Here is a 25755-nt window from a genome sequence, read left to right on the forward strand (position 1 = left end):
CTTGGCAACTTTGGTCTCCCCCTATCACAGAATTACCACTTCTCTCCGCCCTCCCCTCTCTGCAACTTAAATCACGCTTGTTTGTTCACTTTTCCAATTTTGACGAAGATTCATTGACCTGAACCGTTAAGCTGTTTTGTCCCTCCCAACAGACGCTGTTCGAACTTGCTGTTTCCAGCATTTTGTGCTTTTGTTTTCGGGGATCCAGCATCTGCGGGTTTTTGCTTCTTCGGGGTTTCTGAAAATCTGGAACTCATCTCGATGAGCTGGTGATGGGATCAGCGGTTGGTGGGGGTGTGTGGGTGTTGATAGATGTGTTGAACTTGTGATTTCAAAACTATGATTAGGTGATTGGAGCATTAAAGGTTGGATGGCTTTAAAATGAGATCACTGTTGATCAAGTTGAAGGACAGAATAGGAAAGAGGGGCCTGAACTGCCTCCTCCTTTCCCAAACTTCAGAACAGACCATCTATTGGTTCTGAGTTACTCAGCAGATACTTTTATTTCCCCAACATATTTTCTCACAGTGAAAGGAGTCCTTGGCACACAGGAAGATTAATTAGTTGCTACAACTCCGAGCAGTCCATGGTATTTGGTTAAAATGTCAGCAAAAGTTCAAAAGTGATGCATTGCAGCCCAGTACGATAATAAACGTCCTTTGATATAAATAGTATTACAGGTCAGTGATTGGGGAAAGGGACATCACACACACACACACACACACACACACATAAATCCAAAAATACCCTGCAAGAATTGTAAAAGGCTGCATGCAAGATTAACAAAGTCAGTATTAATAATTCAAACATTGTCCCTCACGATTTTAAAAAAAACAGCCGTTGTGTTCCTGGTCCCTGCCTCGAGGGCGTCTTTGTTGGAATGGAGTGGCTATCCAGCAATCCCCTCAGCCATTTAATCATATCATGACACCTCTGAAGCACATCTCTGGCTGTGAAAGGCGTCTTATAAACGCAGCTTCTCTGTCTTTCACAGGATAGTGGTTTATAAGAAAGAAATCGGTGGACAGTCCCTCGAGCCTGGCGCTCAGCTGGTCGTTCCGAGTGCTGCGTTTCCTTCTCATTGGCTGGCTTCAGCGTCTGTGCGATTGGCAGCTGCCGACTCTGAGTCTGGCTCCCAGTCCGGCTGGTGGAAGTGGATGCTGTATTTCTTTGCCCACCTGGCAAACACGCGCTTCTCCGTGATGAAGCGATGGTGGCTCCCCTTGCGGCCGAGCTCGTGTGACATGTACATCGTACACTCGTCGATTCCTGAGGGCTCGTAGTAATGGTAGGGCACCTGTTGGTGAGTGGGGTCCCTGGAGGAGATAAAAACAGTTATTGGAATTGGAATCTCATTGTCACATGTACCAAGATACAGTGAAAAGCTTTTGTCTGTGTGCCATCTAGACAGATCAGTCCATACTTAAGTACACTGATAGTAGAAAGATAAGATTTCTTTGCTAGTCACATGTACATTGAAACACACAGTGAAATGCATCTTTTGCGTAGAGTGTTCTGAGGGCAGCCACATTTCAGGTGCTAACATGGCATGCCCACAACTTCCTAACCCGTATGTCTTTGGAACTTTGGAGGAAACCAGAGCACCCGGAGGAAACCCACAGGGAGAACGTACAAACTCCTTACAGACAGCGGCCGGAATTGAACCTGGGTCGCTGGCGCTGTAATAGCGTTACGCTAACCACTACACTACCGTGCCTGCCCAAAGGAAAACAGAATGCAGGATATAGTGTTACAGTTGCAGAGAAAGTGCAGTGCATGTAGACAAATAAAATAGACTGCGAGATCTAGAGTTCTTCTTGTAGCAGATGAGAGGTCCGTTCAAGAGTCTGATATCTGGATGCAGATGATACAAAAATAGGTGGTGGTGTAGATAGTGTAGAAGGTTATGAAAAATTAGAGGGATCTTGATCAATTGGGTATGTGGGCTGAGGATTGGCAAATGGATTTTAATCCGGATACATGTGAGGTATTGCTTTTTGGGAGATCAAACCAGGGTAGGACTGGGAAGTGAATGGTAGGGCCCCAGGGAGTGTTACGGAACAGAGGGGCCTAGGAGTGCAAGTGCATAGTTCGCTGAAAGTGGTGTCACAGGTAGACAGGGTGGTGTCAGTCAGGCCACTGAGTTGGGAAGTTATGTTGCAGTTATATCAGACATTGGTGAGGCTGCAGTTGGAGTATTGTGCACAGTTTTGGTCACCCTGTTACAAGAAAGATGTTATTAAACTAGAACAAATGCAGAAGGTATTTCCCAGGATGTTGCTTGGACTTGGGAGCCTGAGTTACAAGGAGAGGTTGTGTAGACTAGGACTTTATTCCCTGGAATGTAGGAGATTGAGGGGTGACCTGATAGAGTTATATGAGATCATGAGGGGCGTAGATAGAGTGAAAGCACATAGTCTTTCCTAGGGAGGGGATGCTAAAAACAAGAGGGCATAGGTTTAAGATCAGAGCCGAGAGATTTAAAAGTGATATTAGGGACAGCTTCTTAATGCAAAGGACGGTGTGTATTTGGAATGAGCTGCCAGAAATAGTGGTTTTAGCAACAGTTAAAAGCCATCTAGATAAGTACATGGATGGGAGAGGTTCAGAGGGCTTTAGGCCAAGTGCAGGCAGATGGGACTAATTGGCATGGACGAGTTGGGCCGAAGGGCCTGTTTCCATGCTGTTGTGTTTCTATGACTCTATGAGTAGAAAGGAAGCTGTCCCTGGGTTAGTGATACGTGCTCTCAAGCTTTTGTATCTTCTGCCCGACAGGAAGGTGGGAGAAGAGCGAATGACTGGGGTGGGAGGGATCCTTGATTACATTGGCTATTTTCCTGAAGCTGATACCATCTTCAACGTCATTACATTGACTACACTTCCTGCATACTTAATTGGCTAAAAAAATGCTCTGAGCTGTATTTGGTGTCATGGAAAGCACAATGCCTCACAGCTCCAGAGACCCGGGTTCAATCCTGCCGTCTGTGTAGAGTTTGCACGTTCTCCCTGGGAGAACTTCCAAGTGCTCCGGTTTCCTTCCACATCCCAAAAAGCTGTTGGTTGGGCCCTGAAAACTGCCTCTAGTATGGAGGTGAGTGGGAAAATGTGAGGGGAGTTGATGAGAATGTGGGGAGAATAAAAAGGGATGAGCATAAATGGGTGGTTGGTGGTCAGCACAAACCCAGTTAGTTGAAGGGCCCGTTTCTGTGTTGTGCGATTCTGTCTCTGTTAAACCAGCGTCCAATGTTCCAGTTCAGTTTCCCTTCCATCTTGAAGATGTAAAGTCCATTGTTGTCCTTTAGGACCTGGTCTAAAGGTTCATCCCTGTTCCTTATGGTACATCATGGCTCAATGGGTAGAGTGCTTGCCTCTGAGGTAGAGGGTTAAACTTTCAAGAGTCACTCCAGAGACAAGGTATTGATGCGAGTCTACATATCTTCAACAAGGGTGGAGAGGGAGGTTTTGGAAGGCAATTACCTACAGCGTAGGAGGCTGAGGGGTGATCTTATAGAGGTATGTAAAATCATGAAGGGCACAGATAAGATGAATGCTCACAATCTTTTTCACAGGGTAGGGGAGTCTAACACTAGAAGGTATAAGTTCAGGGTGAGAGGGGGAAGATTCACCAGGGACCTGAGAGGCAACTTTTTCACGCAGAGGGTGTTAGGTATGTGGAATGAGCTGCCAGAGGAAGTGGTACAGCTGGGTACAATTGCAATATTTAAAGGACATTTAGACAGGTACATGGATAGGAAAGGCCTAGAGGGATATACTTAATGAGCTTGGATTAGATTTCGCCTCCATGATATGGACAAGATTTTGTGCCTCTGAGGTCTCTTCTGATTTGCCTTTGATGACTCATCTGGATTAACTTTCTGTTTCTCCATGAAAGAAAACTTAAGTGAATGAAAACTCCAACACCTTAGTCCCAAAGCACACCAACTTAAAAGGCAAAGTTGCTGACTTGCAACAGCTCCCACTTAAGCAATGCCGCAATTTTAAAATGTTACAGAGAAACAAAGGGCTGCAGACGCTGGAATCTAGATGAAAAACACGATGATGCTGGAGGAACTCAGCAGGCCAGGCAGCATCCGTGGAGAAAAGCAGGCGGTCAACGTTTCGGGTCAGGACCCTTCTTCAGGGCTGAAGATAGGAAAATGTTTTAAAAACATTTAAAATGTTATATTTTCAAATCTTTCCTGTGTCTCACCCTTCCAATTCCTGTAAATTCCCACAGTCCTCCCAGCTATCTGCAGTTCTCTAACTCTGGCCTCTTAATCATCCTGAATTTAATTGCTCCATCACTGACTGTGTCATCAGCTGCAAAGGCCTCAAACAAAGCAACCGCCACCCAAACCTCTCCACCTCTCTTTCCTCTTTAAGCTGCTCATTAAAATCTGTCTCATTGACCAAGTTCCTGGTCCCATGCCCTAATATCTCCTTATGGTGTCAATTTTGGCTTGATAGCATTGCCAGAGTCATAGAGTAATACAACACAGAAACAGGCCCTTCGGTCCAACTCATCCATGTTGACCATGACGTCTATCTGAGTTCATCCCATCTGCCTGTGTTTGACTGTGAAGCACCCTGGGCTGTACTGCCACATCACAGAGAACACTACAGCACAGTACAGGCCCTTCGGCCCACAATGTCGTGCCGACATTTTATCCTGCTCTAAGATCTATCTAACCCTTCCCTCCCACATAGCACCCCATTTCTCTATTATTCATGCGGCTATCTAAGATCCTCTTAAATGTCCCTAATGTATCTGCCCCCACAACCTCTGCCGGCAGTGCGTTCCACCCACCCACCACTATGTAAAAAAAACTTACCCCTGACATCCCCCTTATACCTTCCTCCAATCACCTTAAAATTATGCCCCTTGTGTGAGCCATTTTCACCCTGGGAAAAAGTCTCTGACTGTCCACTCGATCTATGCCTCTTATCATCTTGTACACCTCTTATCCTCCTCCTCTCCAAAGAGAAAAGCCCTAGCTCACTCAACCTATCCTCATAAGACATGCTCTCTAATCCAGGCAACATCCTGGTAAATCTCTGCACCCTCTCTAAAGCTTCCACATCCTTCCTATAATGAGGCGACCAGAATTGAACACAATACTCTAAGTTGGCCTAACCAGAGTTCTACAGAGCTGCAACATCACCTCGCGGCTCTTGAACTCAGTACCCTGACTAATGAAGGCCAACACACCATACGCCTTCTTAACAACCCTATTGACCTGCGTGGCAACCTTGAGGGATCTATGGACGTGGACCCCAAGATCCCTCTGTTCCTCCACACTGCTAAGAGTGTTGTTGTTGAATTAAAAGTCCAACTTGCTTCAATTTGAGTTTTTTTTGTGTAATGTTCCATCAGTAATTATTCATAGCTCTGTCTTTGTTGTCTTTATTCATAGCTCTGCCAAAACACTGTGGGATTGTGCTGTGCCCAAAGACTTGCTGGTATCGATTAAGCTGATTCTCTAGTAGATCCGATAGAGTGCTCCACTTGGACGAGAAGGTTGGACGGAGTAACTAGGGCAAGAACGATTTCTCCTGAGAAAGTGACTGGTGACCAGAGGACTAAGGGTGAAGGTGATAGCAAAAGGGGGCCACAAGCAGAATGCAAGGATCAGTCGTGATCAGATAGAAAGGTGCAGAGGTTGGGACAGGCCATGTAGCCTGGAGTGAAAATTGTGGGATGAGTAATGAACAATCTGCTGGAGAAACTCAGTGGGTCAAGCAACACCTGTGGGGGGGGGGGGGGGGGGTGGAGGAAGGAATGATCGATGTTTCGGGTCGAAACTGCATCAGGACAGGTTGCTCCAGATTCCAGCATCTGCAGTCTCACCTGTCTCCACTGTGGGACGACTGGAATTTTCCCTCTGTCTATCCTTTATGCCTTAATGAAATCCTTATTATGAGAAGGAAGTGCTTGAAAGATATAGTTCCAGTTAAATTCCCTCTACATCAATATAAACACAGTCCTATTGCCTTAGTAGATTTCCACAAAGCCCTGTATATGGGGGCGTGACAAGACTATTAGTGAATGAAATACTCCTACCCCCATACAAATGATTACAAGTGTGGCCCACTGAATTCAGATGAATGGTTTAAGTGCGGCTTAAAACATTTTAAAAAAAGTGATCCCAAGGGGGCCAATGACAGGGTGAAACGTGCAGGAGTGTTATCAATGTGAAAGCTGCCACAATAGACAGGCATCACCATTTTGTTCTCATGTCCTTCGATAATTAGAACGAAAGCTGCCAATTAGAACAAATGTTCAGTCGGAATCTTTCACTGTGGGACCTTCAGTTTGTCAACTGTGCTTTAGAAAAATGTTCATTACACATCTTAAATATTTCAGTTTGTACCACAGGCTATTTAATTTTGGAGGGTCCCAGCAATGGTTTCTTAGCTGCGATTCAATTCCGTTGGGGTGAATATTAAGAATTGCAATTATTAAAGAATATACTTAGTTTAATTAGCGGCCTGATTACATTGACAAATGCAGCTCTGAAGTGCTTCATTGGCTGTACAAATGAAAGTTCTTTTTTTTTGCTTGTAATCAAGCATTAATGTAAAATCAATTTCCTAACACATCAGTTTAGTGACATGCGTGAACAGTCACTTAACAGAAATTTGCGGAGTACGGTTACGTACAAGTGCATTCCCTCTCACGTATGCACCAACTGGTACTTTATGAGTTACGTCAAACACATCTCCATATATTCTCTGATAACTGAGGTGGATGGCAAGTGAATTACACACCTACTGACTCTTCACAGCCTTCCTACCACCTAAGGTGCACTCTGGAATCTCAGCAACATCCAAGACAAGGCAGTGCACTGGACAGACAGCTTCACTCACTCCATCATAGTACAATGTAGCTTCAGTAGGCTGCAGATGAACAGTCTGCAAATCTTCAAGGCTTTTTTGACAGCATCTGTCTGCCTGGAGGTCGGTGACCAGTGGTGTTCTGCAGGGATGTGTTCTGGGACCCCTCCTCTTTGTGATTTTTATAAATAACTTGGATGAGGATGTGGAAGGGTGGGTTAGTAAGTTTGCAGATGACACGAAGGTTCGTGGTGTTGTGGATGGTGTAGAAGGTTGCTGAAGATTACAACAGGACATTGATAGGATGCAGAGCTGGGCTGAGAAGTGGCAGATGGAGTTCAACCCGGAAAAGATGTGCAGTGACACACTTTGGGAGATCAAATTTGAAGGCAGAAGACAAGGTTAATGGCAGGGCTCTTAGTAGTGTGGAGGAACAGAGGGATCTTGGGGTCCACGTCCATAGATCCCTCAAGGTTGCCACGCAGGTTGAGAGGGTTGTTAAGAAGGCATATGGAGTGTTGGCCTTCATAAGTTGGGGTATTGAGTTCAAGAGCCGCGAGGTAATGTTGCAGCTCTATAGAACTCTGGTTAGACCACACTTGGAGTCTTGTGTTCAATTCTGGTTGCCTCATTATAGGAAGGATGTGGAAGCTTTAGAGAGGGTGCAGAGGAGATTTAATAGGATGCTGCCTGGATTGGAGAGCATGTCTTATGAGGATAGGTTTAGTGAGCTAGTCTGTTTGGAGAGGAGGAGGTTGAGAGGTGACTTGATAGAGGTGTACAAGATGATAAGAGGCATAGATTGAGTGGATAGTCAGAGACTTTTTCCCAGAGCGACAATGGCTAACATGAGGGGGCATCATTTTAAGGTGATTGGAGGAAGGTATAAAGGGGATGTCAGAGGTTTTTTTTATATACACAGAGAGTGGTGGTGTGTGGAACGCACTGCCTGCAGAGGTTGTGGGGCAGATACATTAGGGACATTTGAGACTTAGATTGCCACATGAATGATAGAAAGATGGAGGGCTATGTGGGAGGGAAGGGATAGATATTAGAGCAGGATAAAATGTCGGCACAACATCGTGGGCCGAAGGGCCTGTACTGTGCTGTTATGTTCTATGTTCTATCTCCCAAACCACTATCTTCTCCACCCAGAACAATAATCTGGTAACAGTTGCATAGGAACACCATTGCTTCCAAGCTCTCCTTTATACAGGTACCTGGATAGAATAGGTTTAGAGAGATACAGGGCAAATGCAGGCAAATAGGATTAGCCTGGAAAGACATCTTGGTCAGTATGGATGAGTTTGGCCAGAGGGCCTGTTTCCATCCTGTATACCTCGACGAATCCCTGATATAACCGGTATAAGGGCTAAGGAGAGGACATCTTTCCCTTTGTAGAGGTCAAAAACCAGATGGCACAGATTTTAAGTGATTGGTAGAAGGATTAGAAGGGAGATGAGGAAAAGGATTTTTCACCCAAAGTGTGGAGGGGGTCAGGAACTCACTGCCTTAAATGGAGGGAATATCATAGAGTCATACAGCATGGAAACAGGCCCTTTGGCCCAACTGGTCCATGCCAACCAAGACGCCCCATCCAAGCTAGTCCTGCTTGCCCATGTTTGGCCCTCTAAACCTTTGCTTTCCATGTACCTGTCCAACTTTTAAGAAAGTTGTTATCGTACCTGCCTCAACTACTTCCTCTGACAGCTCATTCCACATACATACCACCCTTTGTGTAAAAAAAGTTGCCCCTCAAGTTCCTATTAAATCTTTCCCATCTCACCTTAAACCTATGCCCTCTAGCTCTTGATTCCCCGACACTGGGAAAAAGACTGTGTGCGTTCACCCTATCTATGCCCCTCATGATTCTATACATCTCTATAAGGTCACTTCTCAGTCTCCTAAACTCTAAGGAATAAACTCCTAGCATGTCCAACCTCTCCTCAAGTCCTGGCAGCATCCTTGTAAATCTTGTCTGCAATCTTTCCAGTTTAATAACATCTTTCCTATAGCAGGGTGACCAAAACTGAACACAGTACTCCAAGTGTGGCCTCACCAGCGTCCCGTACAACCACACCAAGACCTCCCCCACCCGACTTTCAGAAACTGTCAATACAATTCAACAGGTCTTGGATGTGCACTTGAAGGGCCATTACCTGGACCCAGTGCTGGAAGGCGGATTTCTGACTGTGGCAGATTTTAAGTCACACATGATCCTGCCTTGGAAATATGTCACTATTCCGGCATTGTGGAACCTCCTCACTACAAGGACTGCAGTTGTTCAAGAAGCCAAGTCACCAGCCCCATCAAGGACGATGAGGAAGTGAGTCTAATACTTGCCAGCAATGCCCGCATCCCAAGAATGAATTAAAAAAACAGATTGGAAGGTCCTGAATTCATTACTTGAGGTAGGGTTATTTGACAGGCTGTTTGGCCCAGTCCCCAGTTTTGGATTGATGTCAAATAATAGCAGTAGAAAAGTGCCTTTGGGCAAAGGGGCTAGCAGAGTTGTCTATGATTCCTTCCAAATTACCTGTAAAGAATAATGGACAGGAAGAGGCCTCTGATCTATTTGGCTTGTCCCACATCATTATTTGGCACAATATTTACCCTCTGTAATTTACCCAAAGCCAAAGGGGAGGAGAACACAAAACAGACATCAAAAATTCAAGCCAGTAAGAAGAAAAGACCAGGAAAATCCTCTCCAGTGCATCAAGGGGATTGAAACTAGTCCGGAGGAACCACCTACACTTCAAGGCTTGTTTAACAGGATCGGGAACTGGAGGAATGGGTCAGGAAGCCAACATAAGGACCTCATGCCCTTCTCTGATGCAACAACACCAAAGCAATGGGTAAGGACCTACCTGCAGAGGTTAGGTGGGACCATGCCGTAGACATCAATTCTGTCACAAAGTTCAAGAGCGATGATCATGGTGAACCAGCCAGTACTCAACCATGAATTGGAGGTTTTCCTAGAAAATAAACATTCTGTTTTCCTGTATCAGTGTAGTGGCAATATCTAATTAGTCAATAAATGCTTTTAAGGGCAGGAAGGGATATGGGGTGAGCACAGAGAGGTGGAGCTGAGGTAAAAGATTGGCCATCATTTTATTGGTTTCAGGGCAGTACAATGGTGCACCTGGTAGAGCTGCTGCCTCACAGCTCCAGCGATCCGGGTTCAATCCCAACCTCTGGTGCTGTCTGTGTGGAGTTTGCACGTTCTCCCTGTGACCACCTGGATTTTCTCTGGGTGCTCCAGTACTCCACCCCCACCCCCCACATCCCAAAGATGTAACGGTTGGTAGTTAGTTGGCCGCTGTAAGGTCCCCCCCATGTACGAGTGAGAGGTAGGATGCTGGGGGAAGTTGATACGAATGTGGGGAGCATAAAATGGGATTAGTGTTAAATGGGTTGGCAGGGACTCGATGGGCTGAAAGGTCTGTTTACCCATGCTGTGTGACTCTGTGACTCTATTGAATGGCATAAAAGTTTTCAGATCTATGATGAAATGGTGGGAAAGAAGAAAAGTATAGCAGAACAAGATCAGGAAATACAAACACAATTAGTCTCAGCTGGTGGCTCAGGGGAGCACTCTGGTCCCTGAGCCAGACAGCTGCTGGGTCAAGTCCCACTCCTGAACACAACATCCTGGCTAACACTCCAGCACCAGTAGTGCTGCCTTTGGATGAAACTTTAAACTGAGGCCCTGTCTGCCTTCTCAGGTGGATGTGAAAGACCCCACAACCACGATTCAGAAAGTGCGGGGGCTGTTGCACTGGGCAGAACTAATGGGAATACTTAAATAGAACTGAAAACATTGGAAATGCTCAGCAGGGCAGGCAGCAGCTGTGGAAAGAGAAGTGAGCTTTCATAGAACATAGAACACTACAGCACAGTACAGGCCCTTCGGCCCACAATGTTGTGCCGACATTTTATCCTGCTCTAAGATCTATCTAACCCTTCCATCCCACATCGCCCTCCCCCCCCCCCCCACCATTTATCTATCATTCATGTGTCTAAGAGTCTCTTAAATGTCCCTCATGTATCTGCCCCCACAACCTCTGCTGGCAGTGCGTTCCATGCACCCACTCTCTGTGTAAAAAACTTACCCCTGACATCCCCCTTATAACTTCCTCCAATCACCTTAAAATTATGTCCCCTCGTGTTAGCCAATGTCGCCCTGGGAAAAAGTCTCCGACTGTCCACTCGATCTATGCCTCTTATCATCTTGTACACCTCTATGACACTTCATGCCCTATTCTCTACCTAAAGTTACATCTGCCTTCACAATCCTTAAGAGTGATCACCCTTACTGGTTCAGTGAGAACAGAGACACAGTGAGAATATGTTCTCAATATCTCCCTTGGGCTTGCTGTTGTCTACAAGCTGCGTCCCTCCTGGTTACTGCTCCTCTCACCAGTGGGAACAGTTCTAATTCACAAACCGTTCACAGTTTGACCGACCCTGCCATCTTAATCTCCCACCGCTCTAAAAGCAGAACAACTCCCAAGCCTAATATCCCTGGCACCTTGCTAGTCTGTCTGTTTAGGCTTTGCTTTCACCAGAAAGAATCCTGACATACTGAGTACTTCTAGCAATTTCTGTTAAATTTCAGCATTTCCACCATCTGCAGAATTTTGCTTTGCTAATATCCTTCCAAAAACATAATGCATTTTGGGGTACACACAAGAGACTACAGATGCTGGAATCTGGAGTAAGACACAAAGCACTGGAGGAGCTCAGCGGGTCAGGCAGCGTCTATGGAGGGGAATGGACAGCTGGCGTTTGGGGTTGACCCGGAACGTCAGCTATCCATCTCCCTCCATAGATGCCGGCTGACCTGCTGAGTTCCTTCAGCAGTTTGCGTGATGCATTTTAGGGCAGTTTTTTTCTCATAAGCTGGAAAATTAGCTGGCGATGCATTGCCACAATAATAGACCTCAAAGGTACTTTGTTGGTTGTGTAGTTTGGAACTGCCTGAGATTCCAAAGGGTGCTATACAATAATCTTATCTATCTCAGCCTAAAATACCGACATAGAAGGAATAACTCTGAGTCAGAAGTAATCCATTAGCTTCGGAAGCACGCCTTCACATTTGACAAAGTGTCAAGTGCTGGAGAAATACATGTTCTCTCCTTCCCACTGTTGGCAATTTCAGCTGATGCAACATAATGTCCTCTTTGAAAATGGGTCCATAATGTTCCAAAGGAGGCACAAAACTGTTCACAGTAAATAAGGGTCGACTTTTCAGGCAAATGCATTGTTGTTCATACACTAGGGGCTGAAAACTGCCCTCTCCCTGCTTGGGACATGGGGCTGGAGACACAAGAGACTGCAGATGCTGGAAGGTGGATCAAAAAACTAACTGCTGGAGGAACTCAGCAGGCCAGGCAGCATCTGTGGAGGGAGGTGGACCAATGAAGGGTCTTGATCCGAAACGTCGACTGTCCATTTCCCTCCACAGATGCTGCCTTGACAGGTTGGGTTCCTCCAGCAGTTTACTTTTTGGGTCACATCCAGGGTGTGAGCACCAGACTTACACTGATGCTTTACTGAAGTGCTGAGGGACTGCTGCAGTGTCAATAGGCAGAGGAAGGATAGAGATCCCCCAGTGTTCACTTTCCACCCAACCAGCCACCATACACAAGTGCCTCCAGGACCTGTCTCCACCTTCACCCTCCCCATCCCCCATCCCCCTCCTGGGCCCCATCTTCCTCTTTTTGTCTGCCTCCATCTATTGTCCACCCGCCTGTCTCCTAAACCACCCCTCCCCTACCTGGCTTGCTCTGCCCATCATCCTTCAACCCCCTCCCCTCACCCCTCAGTCTCCCAATCACCTTTGATCCCTATCTCACCACTCTCCCTCTCCTCTTTATACTGGCCATCTCCCCTCTCTGTCCTGATGAGGGGACGTTGACAATTCCTCTCCCCCCCCACGGATGCTGCTCAAGTCGAAGCCGAGTTTATTGCCATCTGCACAAGTCCATGTGTGCACAGGGGCAATGAAAAACTTACTTGCAGCAGCATCACAGGCACATAGCATCACAGTCACAACATTCACAAGAAAAACGTAAATTAAACATAATAATGCTTGACCTGCTGAGTCCTGTGGTAGTGAGGAAGATATGGTAGTGTAGCGGTTAGCATAACGCTATTACAGCACCAGCGACTCGGGTTCAATTCCCGCCACTGTCTGTAAGGAGTTTGTACGTTCTCCCCGTGTCTGTGTGGGTTTCCTCCCACATTCCAAAAATGTACGAGTTCTGAAGTTGTGGGCAGGCTATGTTGGTGCCAGAAGCGCGGCGACACTTGCGGGCTGCTCCAGAACACTCTACGCAAGAGACGCATTTCACTGTGTGTTTCGATGTACATGTGACTAATAAAGAAATCTCATCTTATCTGTTGCTCCAGCCTCCACGTTCAGGTGGATCATCCTTCACAATTTCCATCACCTTCAATGAGACTCCACGACCAGATGCGCTCCCTCCCACGTAAGCATGCTGAAGGGAGCTTCCCTCTGCCCTTCTCTTGGCACCTTCCATGCAACTGCAGGAGATGCAACAACTGACCTTTTATCTCTTCACTTCCCACTATCTAGGGACCAGTGAGCCAGTGATTCACCTGCACTGTTCCGGCCTGGTGCACTACATTCTCTTCCCCCCTCCTCTCCACCCAACTCATACCCTGACATATCGGACTGTCGTCTCCTGCACTGTTTTAGCAACCCAAAGCAAGCTTGAGGGACACCACCTCATCTTCTGACAGGGAGCATTGCAGCCTTCCGCACTCAATATCAAAATCAACAACTTCAGGCAACTCACTTTCTCCATTTGTGTTAACACTCATTAGTTCTGCTTGAGGTTATCTATCTATAACCAGCGCCAAATACAATGGATCACCCTTCGCTATTTCCGCCACTGTTAATGAGACTCCAATATCGGACACAGTTTTTCCCATTTCAGCATTCTGAGAGGAGCGTTACCTTTGTGGTTCCCTGGTTCACTCCTCCACCTCAGTCTTTCTCTCTCCACTGACTGATCTGCTGGGCACTTCCTGCAGCTCCAACCTGCATTTCACAGCCTTTACATGAACATCTGCTCTCATTAATCTATCAACTCGACGACTTCATCAACAGCTCATCACCACAGCCTTCCACACTCTCTCTGCACCTTAAAACTAACTTGTACTTTCTCTTTCCCAGTTCTGATGGAGGATTTTTAACCTGAAACGTTATCCTTACTTCTTTTTCCAAAGATGCTGCCTGACCTACTGACTGTTTCCATTATTTTCTGTTTTAATTTCAACTGACACGTCTGAGTCAAGAGCTTAAACCGAGTTTACAGATCCCAAGAACACTTCAGGAAGTGTGTGGGAGGGGAGGCTCCACGATACTCTAGTCAATAATTATCATCTGACACCAACATTCTGTTGCCGTTGTTGGGAGCTGCCCCTGCATTCACAACAGTGACAATATCTTGAAAGGACTAACTTGGCTGTGAAGCACTTTTGGACCCACTGAGCTGTTGAAGGCTCTATATAAAGGTTAAGTCATTTTACTTGCTCCACCTATGATGCAACACAACTGTTCCAACCTTTGCATTCCTTAAATAAAGTTCGCAATGCTCCTCATCGATGAACAAGTCATTTGTATTCCTTGTATTTTAGATGTCTAAATAGAATGAGGCTTGGATTTTCAATGTTGAAGATGATTAAGGGATTTATTAGGGCAGATAGATTTCCTCTGACGTGAGGATGAGGGATAAATTTAAAAATTTAAAATTAAGAGTGAGTCTGTTCAGGGGTGGTCAGGAAATCTTACTTCAAAGGAAAAGCAGTGGAAAAATGGAACTCATTCCCCCAACAAACCAACTGGGCCTGAGGTTAATTTAAAATTGCAGAACTATAACCAGTAGATCGTGGGGGAGGAAGGGCTGTGAAGGAGGTTTAGGTGGGGTGAAGGTGGATGGCATGTCTAACAGTGGTGCAGAAGTTGGTGCTAATGCCTAACAGCTCCGGTGACCTGGGTTCAATCCTGACCTGTGGTGTTATCAGTGTGGAGCGTGCACATTCTTCCTGTGACCATGTGGGTTTCCTCCTAGTGCTCTGGTTTCTGCCCACATCCCATACACTGGTTGGGAGGTTAATCTGTCGCTGTAAACTGCTGCTCGTGTAGGCAGGTAGCAGGAAAGTTGGGGGGAGCTGAAGGGCATGTAAGACAGAATATGTTACAGGGAAATAGGTGGGGAAGCAGGACAGATAGGAATGCAATGAGACCTGGCATAGACTCAATGGGCCAAACAGCCTACTGTGTCGTAAGAAAATACAAGATGAAATAGGTTGGTAAATGGAGTTAGGACATGGATCTAACTGAATGAAGGATCAGGTTCAACAGGCTGAATGCCCTTTTCCTTTGTTTCAATGTTCTTTGCAAAATATCCCGCCCTGTTTGATTAGTACTGGTGACTGTAAAGAGTCTCACTCAAGTGACCATTATACAAACACCCCAGTGTGATGAAAATCACGATGATGCTGGAGGAACTCAGCAGGCCAGGCAGCATCCGTGGAGAAAAGCAGGTGGTCAAACGTTTCGGGTCAGGACCCTTCTTCAGGACTGAAGATAGATAGGAAAAGGGGAAGCCCGATATATAGGAGGGAAAAGCAGAGCAGTGATAGGTGGACAAAAGAGGGGAGGTGGGGTACCCCAGTGTGCTCCAGAGTCAAAAGACAATGGGCCAGAGGAAGAGGATACCTTGGCTGAGACCAATCCATTCCTCGTCGATCTCCACAAGACTGCATCTTCAACAGGAAAAATGTTTAGTAATCCTTGGAGGGTTTTGCCTTTCCTCAACACTGCGCTTAGGGATGCATAAAAGCAGGAATCAAGCATGGAGACAACGGAATTGAAGTTTACATCCAAAGTAATCCTTCGAGAAGAATAAACCATGCTCATTACTTCTCCTCTAACAGCTGAGAACATTTATCACTGTAAACCTGCAATCATCTGGCATGCTTGGTATGCACCAGGTTGATGGGAACTGAGATGTGTTTTTAATTAAATCAGGTGAGCACCATCAATTCCTTCTCTAAACACTTTGCCTGAGGTAAAGGCTTCTCTGTTGTCATGGGAACATGGTATCCCAGTGATTTACAACAAGGGCTGAGGGAGATATTCCTCACTCGTCCCATGTTTATGCCCATAATGACGATGTCACTTGAAATTGGTACTAAGCTCATGGCTCCCTGATCACTGCCACGTCGTTCTCTTCCTGCCACGTATCCTATTAAGTGCCAGTGTGAGGTGGTTGATGGATGTTGTTGGGGGTGCTGCTAATGAGGAGTGAGTAGAGGAACGATTCTTTGAAAGGACTCTGCGCTTGGGAGCTATAGCCTGTCCTGGTCAAATCACATAGACGCCACGGCCAAGAAAGCTCACCAGCGCCTCTACTTCCTCAGGAGGCTAAAGAAATTCGATATGTCCCCTTTGGCACTCACCAACTTTTATCGCTGCACAACAGAAAGCATCCTATCCAGATGCATCACAGCTTGGTACGGCAACTGCTCTGCCCAGGACCGCAAGAAGCTGCAGAGAGTTGTGGACACAGCCCAGCGTGTCACAGAAACCAGCCGCCCTCCTTGGACTCTTTACCTCTGCTGTCTTGGCAAAGCAGCCAGCATAATCAAAGACCCACCCACCCACCCAGGTCATTCTCTCTTCTCTCCTCTTCCATCAGGTAGAAGATACAGGAGCCTGAGGGCACGTACCACCAGACTTAAGGACAGCTTCTAACCCCACTGTGATAAGACTATTGAACGGTTCCCTTACATGATGAGATGGACTCTGACCTCACGATCTACCTTGTTGTGACCTTGCACCTTATTGCACTGCACTTTCTCTGTAGCTGTGACACTTTCCTCTGTACTGTTATTGTTTTTTACCTGTACTACATCAATGCACTCTGTACTAACTCAATGTAACTGCACTGTGTAATAAATTGACCTGTACGATCGGTATGCAAGACAAGTTTTTCACTGTACCTTGGTACAAGTGACAATAATAAACCAATACCAAATTCTACCACCTGTGTCCATGCTGACACAACTTCTCCATTGCCTTCTACCAACGGGCTTGTTGACCCTCACCCTCATTTTGCAATTCACTCCATTTTGCTGCAGCCTCCTCAAGACCTCCACAATCTCTGCATTCCTCCAACTCTGACTACTTACACAAGAGAACAGGAGCAGGAATAAGCCCCTTGGCCCTTCAGATCTGCCCCATCATTTAGTATAACCGTGGCTGATCTGCCAAGGGCCTCCTCTTCCATGCCAGTGCCCCTCAGCCCTCAATTCGCCCACCTTTCAAAACATTGATGTTCTCCTTAAATACTTCCAATGATCCAGCCTCCACAAATATCTGGGGTGAGAATTCCATAGATTCACCACCCTCTGCCAGAAGAAATTCCTATACACCTCAGTATTAAATAGCCACCCCCTTAGCTTGTAACCACATCCCCTTGTTTGTGATTGTCCCACTAATGGAAACATCTCAACTTCTACACAGACATCCCCTCAGAATATTATATTAAGTAAGATCACCACTCATTGTTTTAAACTCCAAAGGATCTAGGTCCAACTCTTTATCTACTCTTAAGAACAAATCACTTCAGGCCAGCCCATTCCAAAAGATTCAAAGACAGTCAGGTGGGGAACGGTTAAGAATTAAAATGAAAGTTCCCTAGCCCTCTAAACTCAGGTGATCAAAGCTCAGAGGCTCAGGAGCCTGAAGACAAGACACAGGTCACAGAATCAGAACAGTCAGAGCAGAAATGGAGGCCATTTGGCCCACTGAATCTGTGCTAGCCCTTCAGAGAGCAATCCAGTCAGTGTGAATGGTCTGACAAGTGTAACTATGATGTGGGTTTAAGTGCAGTGGCTAAGATGGAGGCCTGGAAGGGGAAGACAGAACTGGGAACAGTCCTTTTGGCCCATAACGTCTGTGCAGACCATGATGCCAAATGAAACTAATCCCATCTGCCTGCACGTGATCCATATCCCTCCACTCCCTTCTTGTTCATGTGTCTGTCTAAATGCCTCGAAAATGCCACTTTTGTATCTGCTTCCACCACGACCCCTGACAGCTTGTTTCAGGCACCCACCACTCTGTGTAAGAAAAACCTCGCCCTACGCACCTCCCTTAAACTTTCCCCCCACTCACCTTAAAGTTATGCCCTCTAGGCATTTGACTTTTCTACCCCGGAGAAGAGACTGACTGTCTACCCTATCCATGCCTGTCATCATTTTATAAACTTCTATCAGGTCTCCCCTCAGCCTCTGACGCTTCAGAGAAAACAATCCAAGTTTGTCCAACCTCTCCTTAAAGCTAATACCCTCTAATCCAGGGCAGCATCCTGGTTGAACCTCTTCTGCACCCTCTCCAAATCCTCCACATCCTCCTTGTAATGGGGTGACCAGAACTGCACACAATACTCCAAATGCGTCTGAACCAAAGTTTTATACAATTGGTGCCTTATTGGTGGATAAGGTGAATAAAAGTAGAGAGGAGGACATTCAGCCCTTATCCTAATGCTAGTGCTTCAGAACTAGCTCCTGCATTCCATTCCCGTTAAGATCCCTTCAAAAACAACACTCTGCATTTAAACAGCACCTTAAAAGAAGTATAGCGTTGTGGGAGCTATGAGTGTTGGCGGGGGGGGTGGTGGTCGGGGGGGGGAGAATTGATTCTTAAAATAAGGACTCCAAATCTGGCACTTTTCGGGAGAGTGAAAAGTTAAGAATCCACAGGAGAGAAATGATGAGGGAGGTTTTATGGAGAAAACTGGTTGCTGTGGAGAAGGGAGTTCCAGAGCGTCAGAAAGCTGGGGGGGGGGGTCAGATGTGAAGCTACAAGAATGGGGGATCTGTGCGACCAGAACTGGGGTCCCACTGTGGTTTCAGAGGATGGGGAGGGGCTTGTAGGAGGGGAGGAGGTAGGGAAGGATTTGAACAAGAGGCCACAAATTTTAAAGTTGAGGCGTTACTGTACTGGGAGCCAAGGTGAGTTGGTGAGCACAGGTGGGGAGGGAGCGAGAATGGATGGAATGTCTTGTTTCTCCCTGCTCCGCCATACCTGTCCTTGCCGGTCTCTCTCTCAAAAGAGCTGGTCAAAGTGCAGCATCTTCTGCCGGGTGATGGTGTGCAGCTTCAGCCGGGGCACGATGCGATGGATGAGCTGCAGCTGGTTGTACAGCCGCCCCTTGCCGTCCCTCCTCATGTAGCTGCTGGGGCCCCAGAAGATGAAGGCCGGGTCCTGGCTGGCGTTGAGCAGCTCGCCGCCCTTCTGCAGCAGCCGCTGGATGCTGGAGTGAGCCACCACCCGCAGGCTGGTCCTCCGGCCCACGTCCTCTTGGTAGCCCCGTGTTGGCGCGTCGTTCATCCTGATGACGCACTCCGCGCGGTCGATCTCTGCCCCTCGCCTGCTCCTGATGAGGTGTCCAGAGCTGGTGACCAGAGCACAGCTGTTACAGTGCACCTGCAGACCCTGTAACATCAAAGAGGGAAGGTATTGGAATTGGTTTATTATTGTCACTTGTACTGAGGTACAGTGAAAACTTATCTTGCATCTCGTTCGTACAGATCGATTCATTAAGAGATAAGATTTCTTTATTAGTCACATGTACATCGAAACACACAGTGAAATGCATCTTTTTGTGTAGAGTGTTCTGGGGGCAGCCCGCAAGTGTCACCATGCTTCTGGCGCCAACATGGCATGCCCACAACTTCCTAACCCGTACGTCTTTGGAACGTTGGGAGGAAACCGGAGCACCCGGAGGAAACCCACACAGACACGGGGAGAACGTACAAACTCCTTACAGACAGCGGCCAGAATTGAACCCGGGTTGCTGGCGCTGTAATAGCATTACGCTAACCGCTACACTACTGTGCCTGCCCTCAGTGCATTACACAGTGCATTGAATTAGTACAGAGTGCACGGAGGTGGTACAGGGTAAAAACAATAACAGAATACAGAGTAAAGTGTCACAGCTACAGGGAAGTGCATTGCAGGTAGACAATAAGGTGTGAGGTCGTAACAAGGTAGATTGTGAGGTCAAGGGTCCCTCAAGAGTTAATAGTTTGCCTTAAATGGGGAGACCTCCATTCTTACAACTGCCCCAGAGCACTTCATGTCCAGGTGTAGTTCAGTGACTCAAAGCCATTGCATTTCAATAAGGAAGGATCTTCATGCTTTGGAAACAATTCAGAGAAGGTTAACTCGAGTGTTACCTGGAATGGTCTGGCTGTTGTACAGCAGACAAACAAGCCCTGTAGCCCATCATCTCCATGCCCACCCATCTACACTAATCACATTTCCCAGCACTAATGTTGCAGTTGTACAGAACACTGATGAGACCTCACCTGGAGTATTGTACACAGGTTTGGTCGCCCTGTGCTGGGAAAGACGTCATTAAGCTGGAAAGAAGATTTACGAGAATGTTGCCAAGACTCAAGGGCCTCAGTTATAGAGAGAGGTTGGGCAGGCTACGTCTCTATTCTTTGGACAATGAGGGGTGACCTTAAAGAGGTGTATAAAATCATAAGGGGCATAGATAGGGTGAACGCACAGTGTTTATCCCAAAGTAAGGGAACCAAAAGCTAGAGGGCACAGGGTTAAGGTGCAAGGGACCTGAGGGGCAACTTCTTCACACAGAGGGTGATGCGTATATGGAACGAGCTGCAGAGGAAGTGGCTGAGGCAGGTACAATAACATTTAAAAGACCATTGGATAAGTACATGTATAGGGAAGGCTTAGAGGGATATGGCCCAAATGTGAGCGAATGGGACTAGCTTAGATGGGCACCTTGGTTGGCATGGACGACTTGGGCTGAAGGGCCTGCTTCCTTGCTGTATTACTCTATACACTTTGTCCATAAGCTTCCCCTAACCTTCATCCATTCCAAGAACAAACCCAGCCTCTCCATAAAAACAAAATCCCTCAACGCTAACAGAATTCTAGCAAATATTCTAAGAGATGGAAGTTCAATAAATTCTTACACTGATTTAGTGTGTCATTTACGATTTGACTTAAATGAAACAAAATGTTCATTATTCCTAAATGGAAGTTGTCAATATAATAGTCACATTCAGTTCCCTCTAAGCAATTGCGAGGAACTTTGATGTACTGCACACATCAGTGTGAAAATGCTATTCTGAAGTAATTCTTCCAGTGACATTTCACACAGAGCGAGGCTGACAAGGCAAAACATTGAATGAATTGAACTGTAAGCATGGTAAACAGATTCTCTGGGCATGGCTTCACACTGGAAGTCCTCCCCAGGTTACAAACACCCACCTTGTGCATACGAATGAGTGTCTGGGAGAACGGCGGGATAGGTGGGGAGGGATTTGACGGCTGCTGCAAGGCTTGCAGGCATCTGCTGCCGAAGTGGGAGTGGGCCATTTCCGTGCGCCTCGTCTTCCCAACCCTTCCTCCTCCCCCACCGAGCTGCAACAATCAGGAGCTGCGTGGGGCCGAGCAGAGCCGGGAGCGCTGAGCAGACTCACTCGCTGAGTCAGTGAGGCGGGCGGGCGGCTGCTCTTCCTGAGCCTGCTCGCCCTCCTGTCACAGCTCCTGCTGTGATCCTCTCCCACTGCTGCTGTACACTTCTGACTAACAAACAATTCGGGTTACGGAAAGTTAGAACATAGAACAGTACAATACAGGAACAGGCCCTTCAGCCCACAATGTTGTGCCGAGCTAATTAAACTAGTAATTAAATGCCTAACTAAACTAATCCCTTCTGCCTACACAATGTCCATACCCCTCCATTCTCTGCATAGTCATGTGCCTACCTAAGCGCTTCTTAAACACTTCTATCGTATTTGCCTCCACTGCCACCCCTGGCAGCTCATTCCAGGCACCTACCACTCTGTGTAAAAAAAACTTGCCCCACACATCTCCTTTGAACTTTCTCCCTCTCACCTTAAATGTGTGCCCTCTAGTATTAGACATTTTGACTCTGCGAAGAAGAGTTCTCACAAATGGAACCCTGTCATAATCTTCGCGCTGCCTGTACTTGTAAAAGTGAACTGGACGTGGCTAGTTACTGAAATGGCAGCTTGAAACTTCATCACTGACTTCAAAATCTAAGGTGGTCTTTGATTTCATGCTGGTGGGAAGTATTTACCTGTAGCTCAACAAGAGGATGGAGGTGGATACTGTGATCAAATTGAGGAATGGTTTCAGCCCAAGAGAGCTGACTGTCTTTCCCAGTTTTTAACTGGGAAAGGAAGGAGTGAGCCCACTGTCCGATTCCCAACTAGCCCACTCTAAACAAGAAAGACTTTAAAATTAACCAAGCCAAACTTTACAAGTAACATTCCATACCAAATTCCTGCTAATCTTAGAGCAGGATAAAATGTCGGCACAACATTGTGGGCTGAAGGGCCCGTACTGTGCTGTAGTGTTCTATGTTCCATGTTCTATGTTCTAATACACTAAATCTTTACAAAATGTCACTGCTATTAACACAATCTTTACAAGACTTTATACCATCGTCTTTGTTATTCACACAATGACTTCATACCAAGAAGAGCAAAAACCACAGTCCCTTATATCTTCCTCCTATCACCTTAAAATTATGTCCCCTCGTGTTAGCCATTTTCACCCTGGGAAAAAGTCTCTGACTGTCCACTCAATCTATGCCTCTTATCATCTTGTACACCTCTATCAAGGCACCTCTCATCCTCCTCCTCTCCAAAGAGAAAAACCCTAGCTCACTCAACCTATCCTCATAAGACATGCTCTCCAATCCAGGCAGCATCCTGGTAAATCTCCTCTGCACCTTCTCTAAAGCTTCCAAATCCTTCTTATAATGAGGCGACCAGAACTGAACACACGACTCCAAGTGTGGTCTAACCAGAGTTCTATAGAACTGCAACATTACCTCATGGCTCTTGAACTCAATACCCCGACTAATGAAGGCCAACACACCACACGCCTTCTTAACAACCCTATCGACCTGCGTGGTAACCTTGAGGGATCTATGGACATGGACCCCAAGATCCCTCTGTTCCTCCACACTGCTAAGACTCACGCCATTAATCTTGTATTCTGCCTTCAAATTCGATCTTCTGAAGTGTATCACTTCACAGTTTTCCGGGTTGAACTCCATCTGCCACTTCTCAGCCCAGGTCTGCATTCTATCAATATCCTGTGTAACCTACAGCAACTTTCTACATTATCCACAACACCACCAACCTTCGTGTCATCAGCAAACTTATTAACCCACCCTTCCACATCCTCATCCAAGTTATTTATGAAAATCACAAAGAGCAGGGGTCCCAGAACAAATCCCTGTGGAACACCACTGGTCACCGGCCTGCAGGCAGAATACGCTCCATCTACCACCACCCTCTGTCTATGGGCGAGCCAATTCTGAATCCACACAGTCAAGTTTCCCTGGATCCCATGCCTCCTGACTTTCTGAATTAGCCTTCCATGAGGAACCTTATCAAATGCCTTACTAAAGTCCATGTACACCACATCCACTGCTCTACCTTCATCAATGTGCTTTGTCACATCCTCAAAGAATTCAATCAGGCTCCTGAGGCACGACCTGCCCCTCACAAAGCCATGCCGACTGTCCCAAATCAGCCTGTGTTTCTCCAAATCCCCATAGATCCTGTCTCTAAGAATCTTCTCCAGTAATTTTCCCACCACTGAAGTAAGACTCACTGGTCTGTAATTCCCAGGGTTATCCCAACTCCCTTTCTTGAACAAAATGAACAACATTTGCCACCCTCCAATCATCTGGCACTACTCCTGTGGCCAGTGAGGACGCAAAGATCGTCGCCAAAGGTGCAGCACTCTCTTCCCTCACTTCCCATAATAACCTTGGATATATCCCGTCTGGCGCTGATGACTTATCTATCCTAATGTTTTCCAAAAGTTCCAGCACATCCTCTTTCCTCACGTCAACATGCCCTAGTGTATCAGCCTGTCATACACCATCCTCACAAACGTCAAGGTCACTCTCACTAGTGAATACTGAAGCAAAGTATTCATTAAGGATCTCCCATCTCTCTTCTGACTCCAGACATGTTTCCTCTTTTATCCCTGATCGGTCCTTTAATCCTACTCGCCTTCTCATGCCCCTTCTAGCTCTCCTAAGTCCATTCTTAAGCTCCCTCCTGGTTACCTTGTAACTCTCCAGAGCCCTGTCTGATCCATGCTTTCTAAACCTCAGGTAAGCTTCTTTCTATCTCTTGACAAGATATTCCATGTCTCTTGTCAACCACGGTTCCTTCACTCTACCATCTTTACTCTGCCTCAATGGGACAAACCTGTCCAGAAGCCCATGCAAGTACTCCCTAAACAACCTCCACATTTCCACTGTGCACTCCCCCAAGAACATCTGTTCCCAATTTATGCTCCCAAGTTCCTGCCTAATAGCATCGTAATTCCCTCTTCCTCAATTAAATACTTTCCCATATCGTCTGCTCCTATCCCTCTCCAAGGCTGTGGTAAAGGTCAAGGAGTTATGGTCACTGTCTCCAAAATGCTCTCCCACTGAGAGATCTGAAACCTTATCAGGCTCACTGCCTAGTGCCAGGTCCAGTACAGCCTCTCCTCAATCGGCCTGTCCACATACTGTGTCAGGAATCCTTCCTGCACACACCTAACAAACTCTGGCCCATCAATCCCTTATACACTAAGGAGGTGCCAATCAATATTAGGGAAGTTGAAATCACGCATGGCAAGAACCCTGCTATTTTTGCATCTCTCCAAAATCTGCCTCCCAATCAGCTCCTCAGCATCTCTGCTGCTATGGGGAGGGGGGGGGGGGGTGTCTGTAGAATACTCCCAATAGAGAGATTGCTCCCTTCCTGTTCCTGACTTCCACCCACACTGACTCAGTGGACGATCCCTCCAGGACGTCCTCCCTTGCTACAGCTGTGACATTGTCCCTGATCAGCAAAGCCACTCCCCCACCTCTTTTACGTCCAACCCTATCCTTTCTGAAACATCTAAACCCCGGAATATCCAGCAGCCATTCCTGCCCTTGTGACAGCCAAGTCTCTGTAATGGCCACCACGTCATAGTTCCACGTACTCACCCACACTCTCCAACCTCTGACCCATCACTCTGGTTCCCATCCCCCTGCCAAACTGGTTTAAACCCTCCAACAGTTCTAGCAAACCTGCCCGCAACAATATTGGTCCCCCTCCAGTTCAGGTGTAAGCCATCCTGTTTGTACAGGTCGTACCTTCCCTAGAAGAGATCCCAATGATCAACAAATCTGAAACACTGCCCCCTGCACCAACTCCTCAGCCATGCATTCATCTGCCAAATCAACCTATTCTTACCCTCACTGGCACGTGGTACAGGCAGCAATTCAGAGATTACTACCCTTGAGGTCCTGCTTTTCAGCTTCCTACCAAGCTCCCTGTATTCCCTCTTCAGGACCTCATCTCTTTTCCTACCTATGTCATTGGTACCAATATGTAGCACGACCTCTGGCTGTTCACCCTCCCCCTTCAGAATGCTGTGTACCCGATCCAAGACGTCCCTGACCCTGACACCAGGGAGGCAACGTACCATCCGGGAGTCTCTTTCACATCCACAGAATCTCCTGTCTGTCCCCTTACTATGGAATCCCCTATCACTACTTCTCTACTCTTCTCCCCCCTTCCCTTCTGCGCCACACGATCAGGCTTAGTGCCAGAGACCTGGTCACTGCAGCTTTCCCCAGTAGGTTCCCGCACACCCCAACAGTATCCAAAGCGGTATACTTGTTACTGAGGGAACAGCTACAGGGGTACTCTGCACTACCTGCCTATTCTCCGTCCTTCCCCTGACAGTCACCCAGCTACCTGCCTCCTGCAGCTTTGTAGTGACTGCCTCACTGTAGCTCTTTATCTATG

General features: G+C 46.8%; 1 protein-coding gene across 1 annotated transcript in view; it reads right to left on the bottom strand.

Moving 5' to 3' along the window:
- Positions 1-389: 389 nt before the first annotated feature.
- The window catches only part of st6galnac5a (ST6 (alpha-N-acetyl-neuraminyl-2,3-beta-galactosyl-1,3)-N-acetylgalactosaminide alpha-2,6-sialyltransferase 5a), a 51991-nt gene continuing 26625 nt past the window's right edge, over positions 390-25755 (bottom strand). The window contains 4 exon segments of the mRNA XM_052010706.1: positions 390-1316; positions 9702-9809; positions 18962-18987; positions 18989-19372. Coding sequence (XP_051866666.1) covers positions 1079-1316; positions 9702-9809; positions 18962-18987; positions 18989-19372 — 756 coding nt within the window. The 3' untranslated portion in view covers positions 390-1078.

The sequence above is a fragment of the Pristis pectinata genome, chromosome 3, assembly GCF_009764475.1.
Source record: "Pristis pectinata isolate sPriPec2 chromosome 3, sPriPec2.1.pri, whole genome shotgun sequence".
NCBI classification, from domain to species: Eukaryota; Metazoa; Chordata; class Chondrichthyes; order Rhinopristiformes; family Pristidae; genus Pristis; species Pristis pectinata.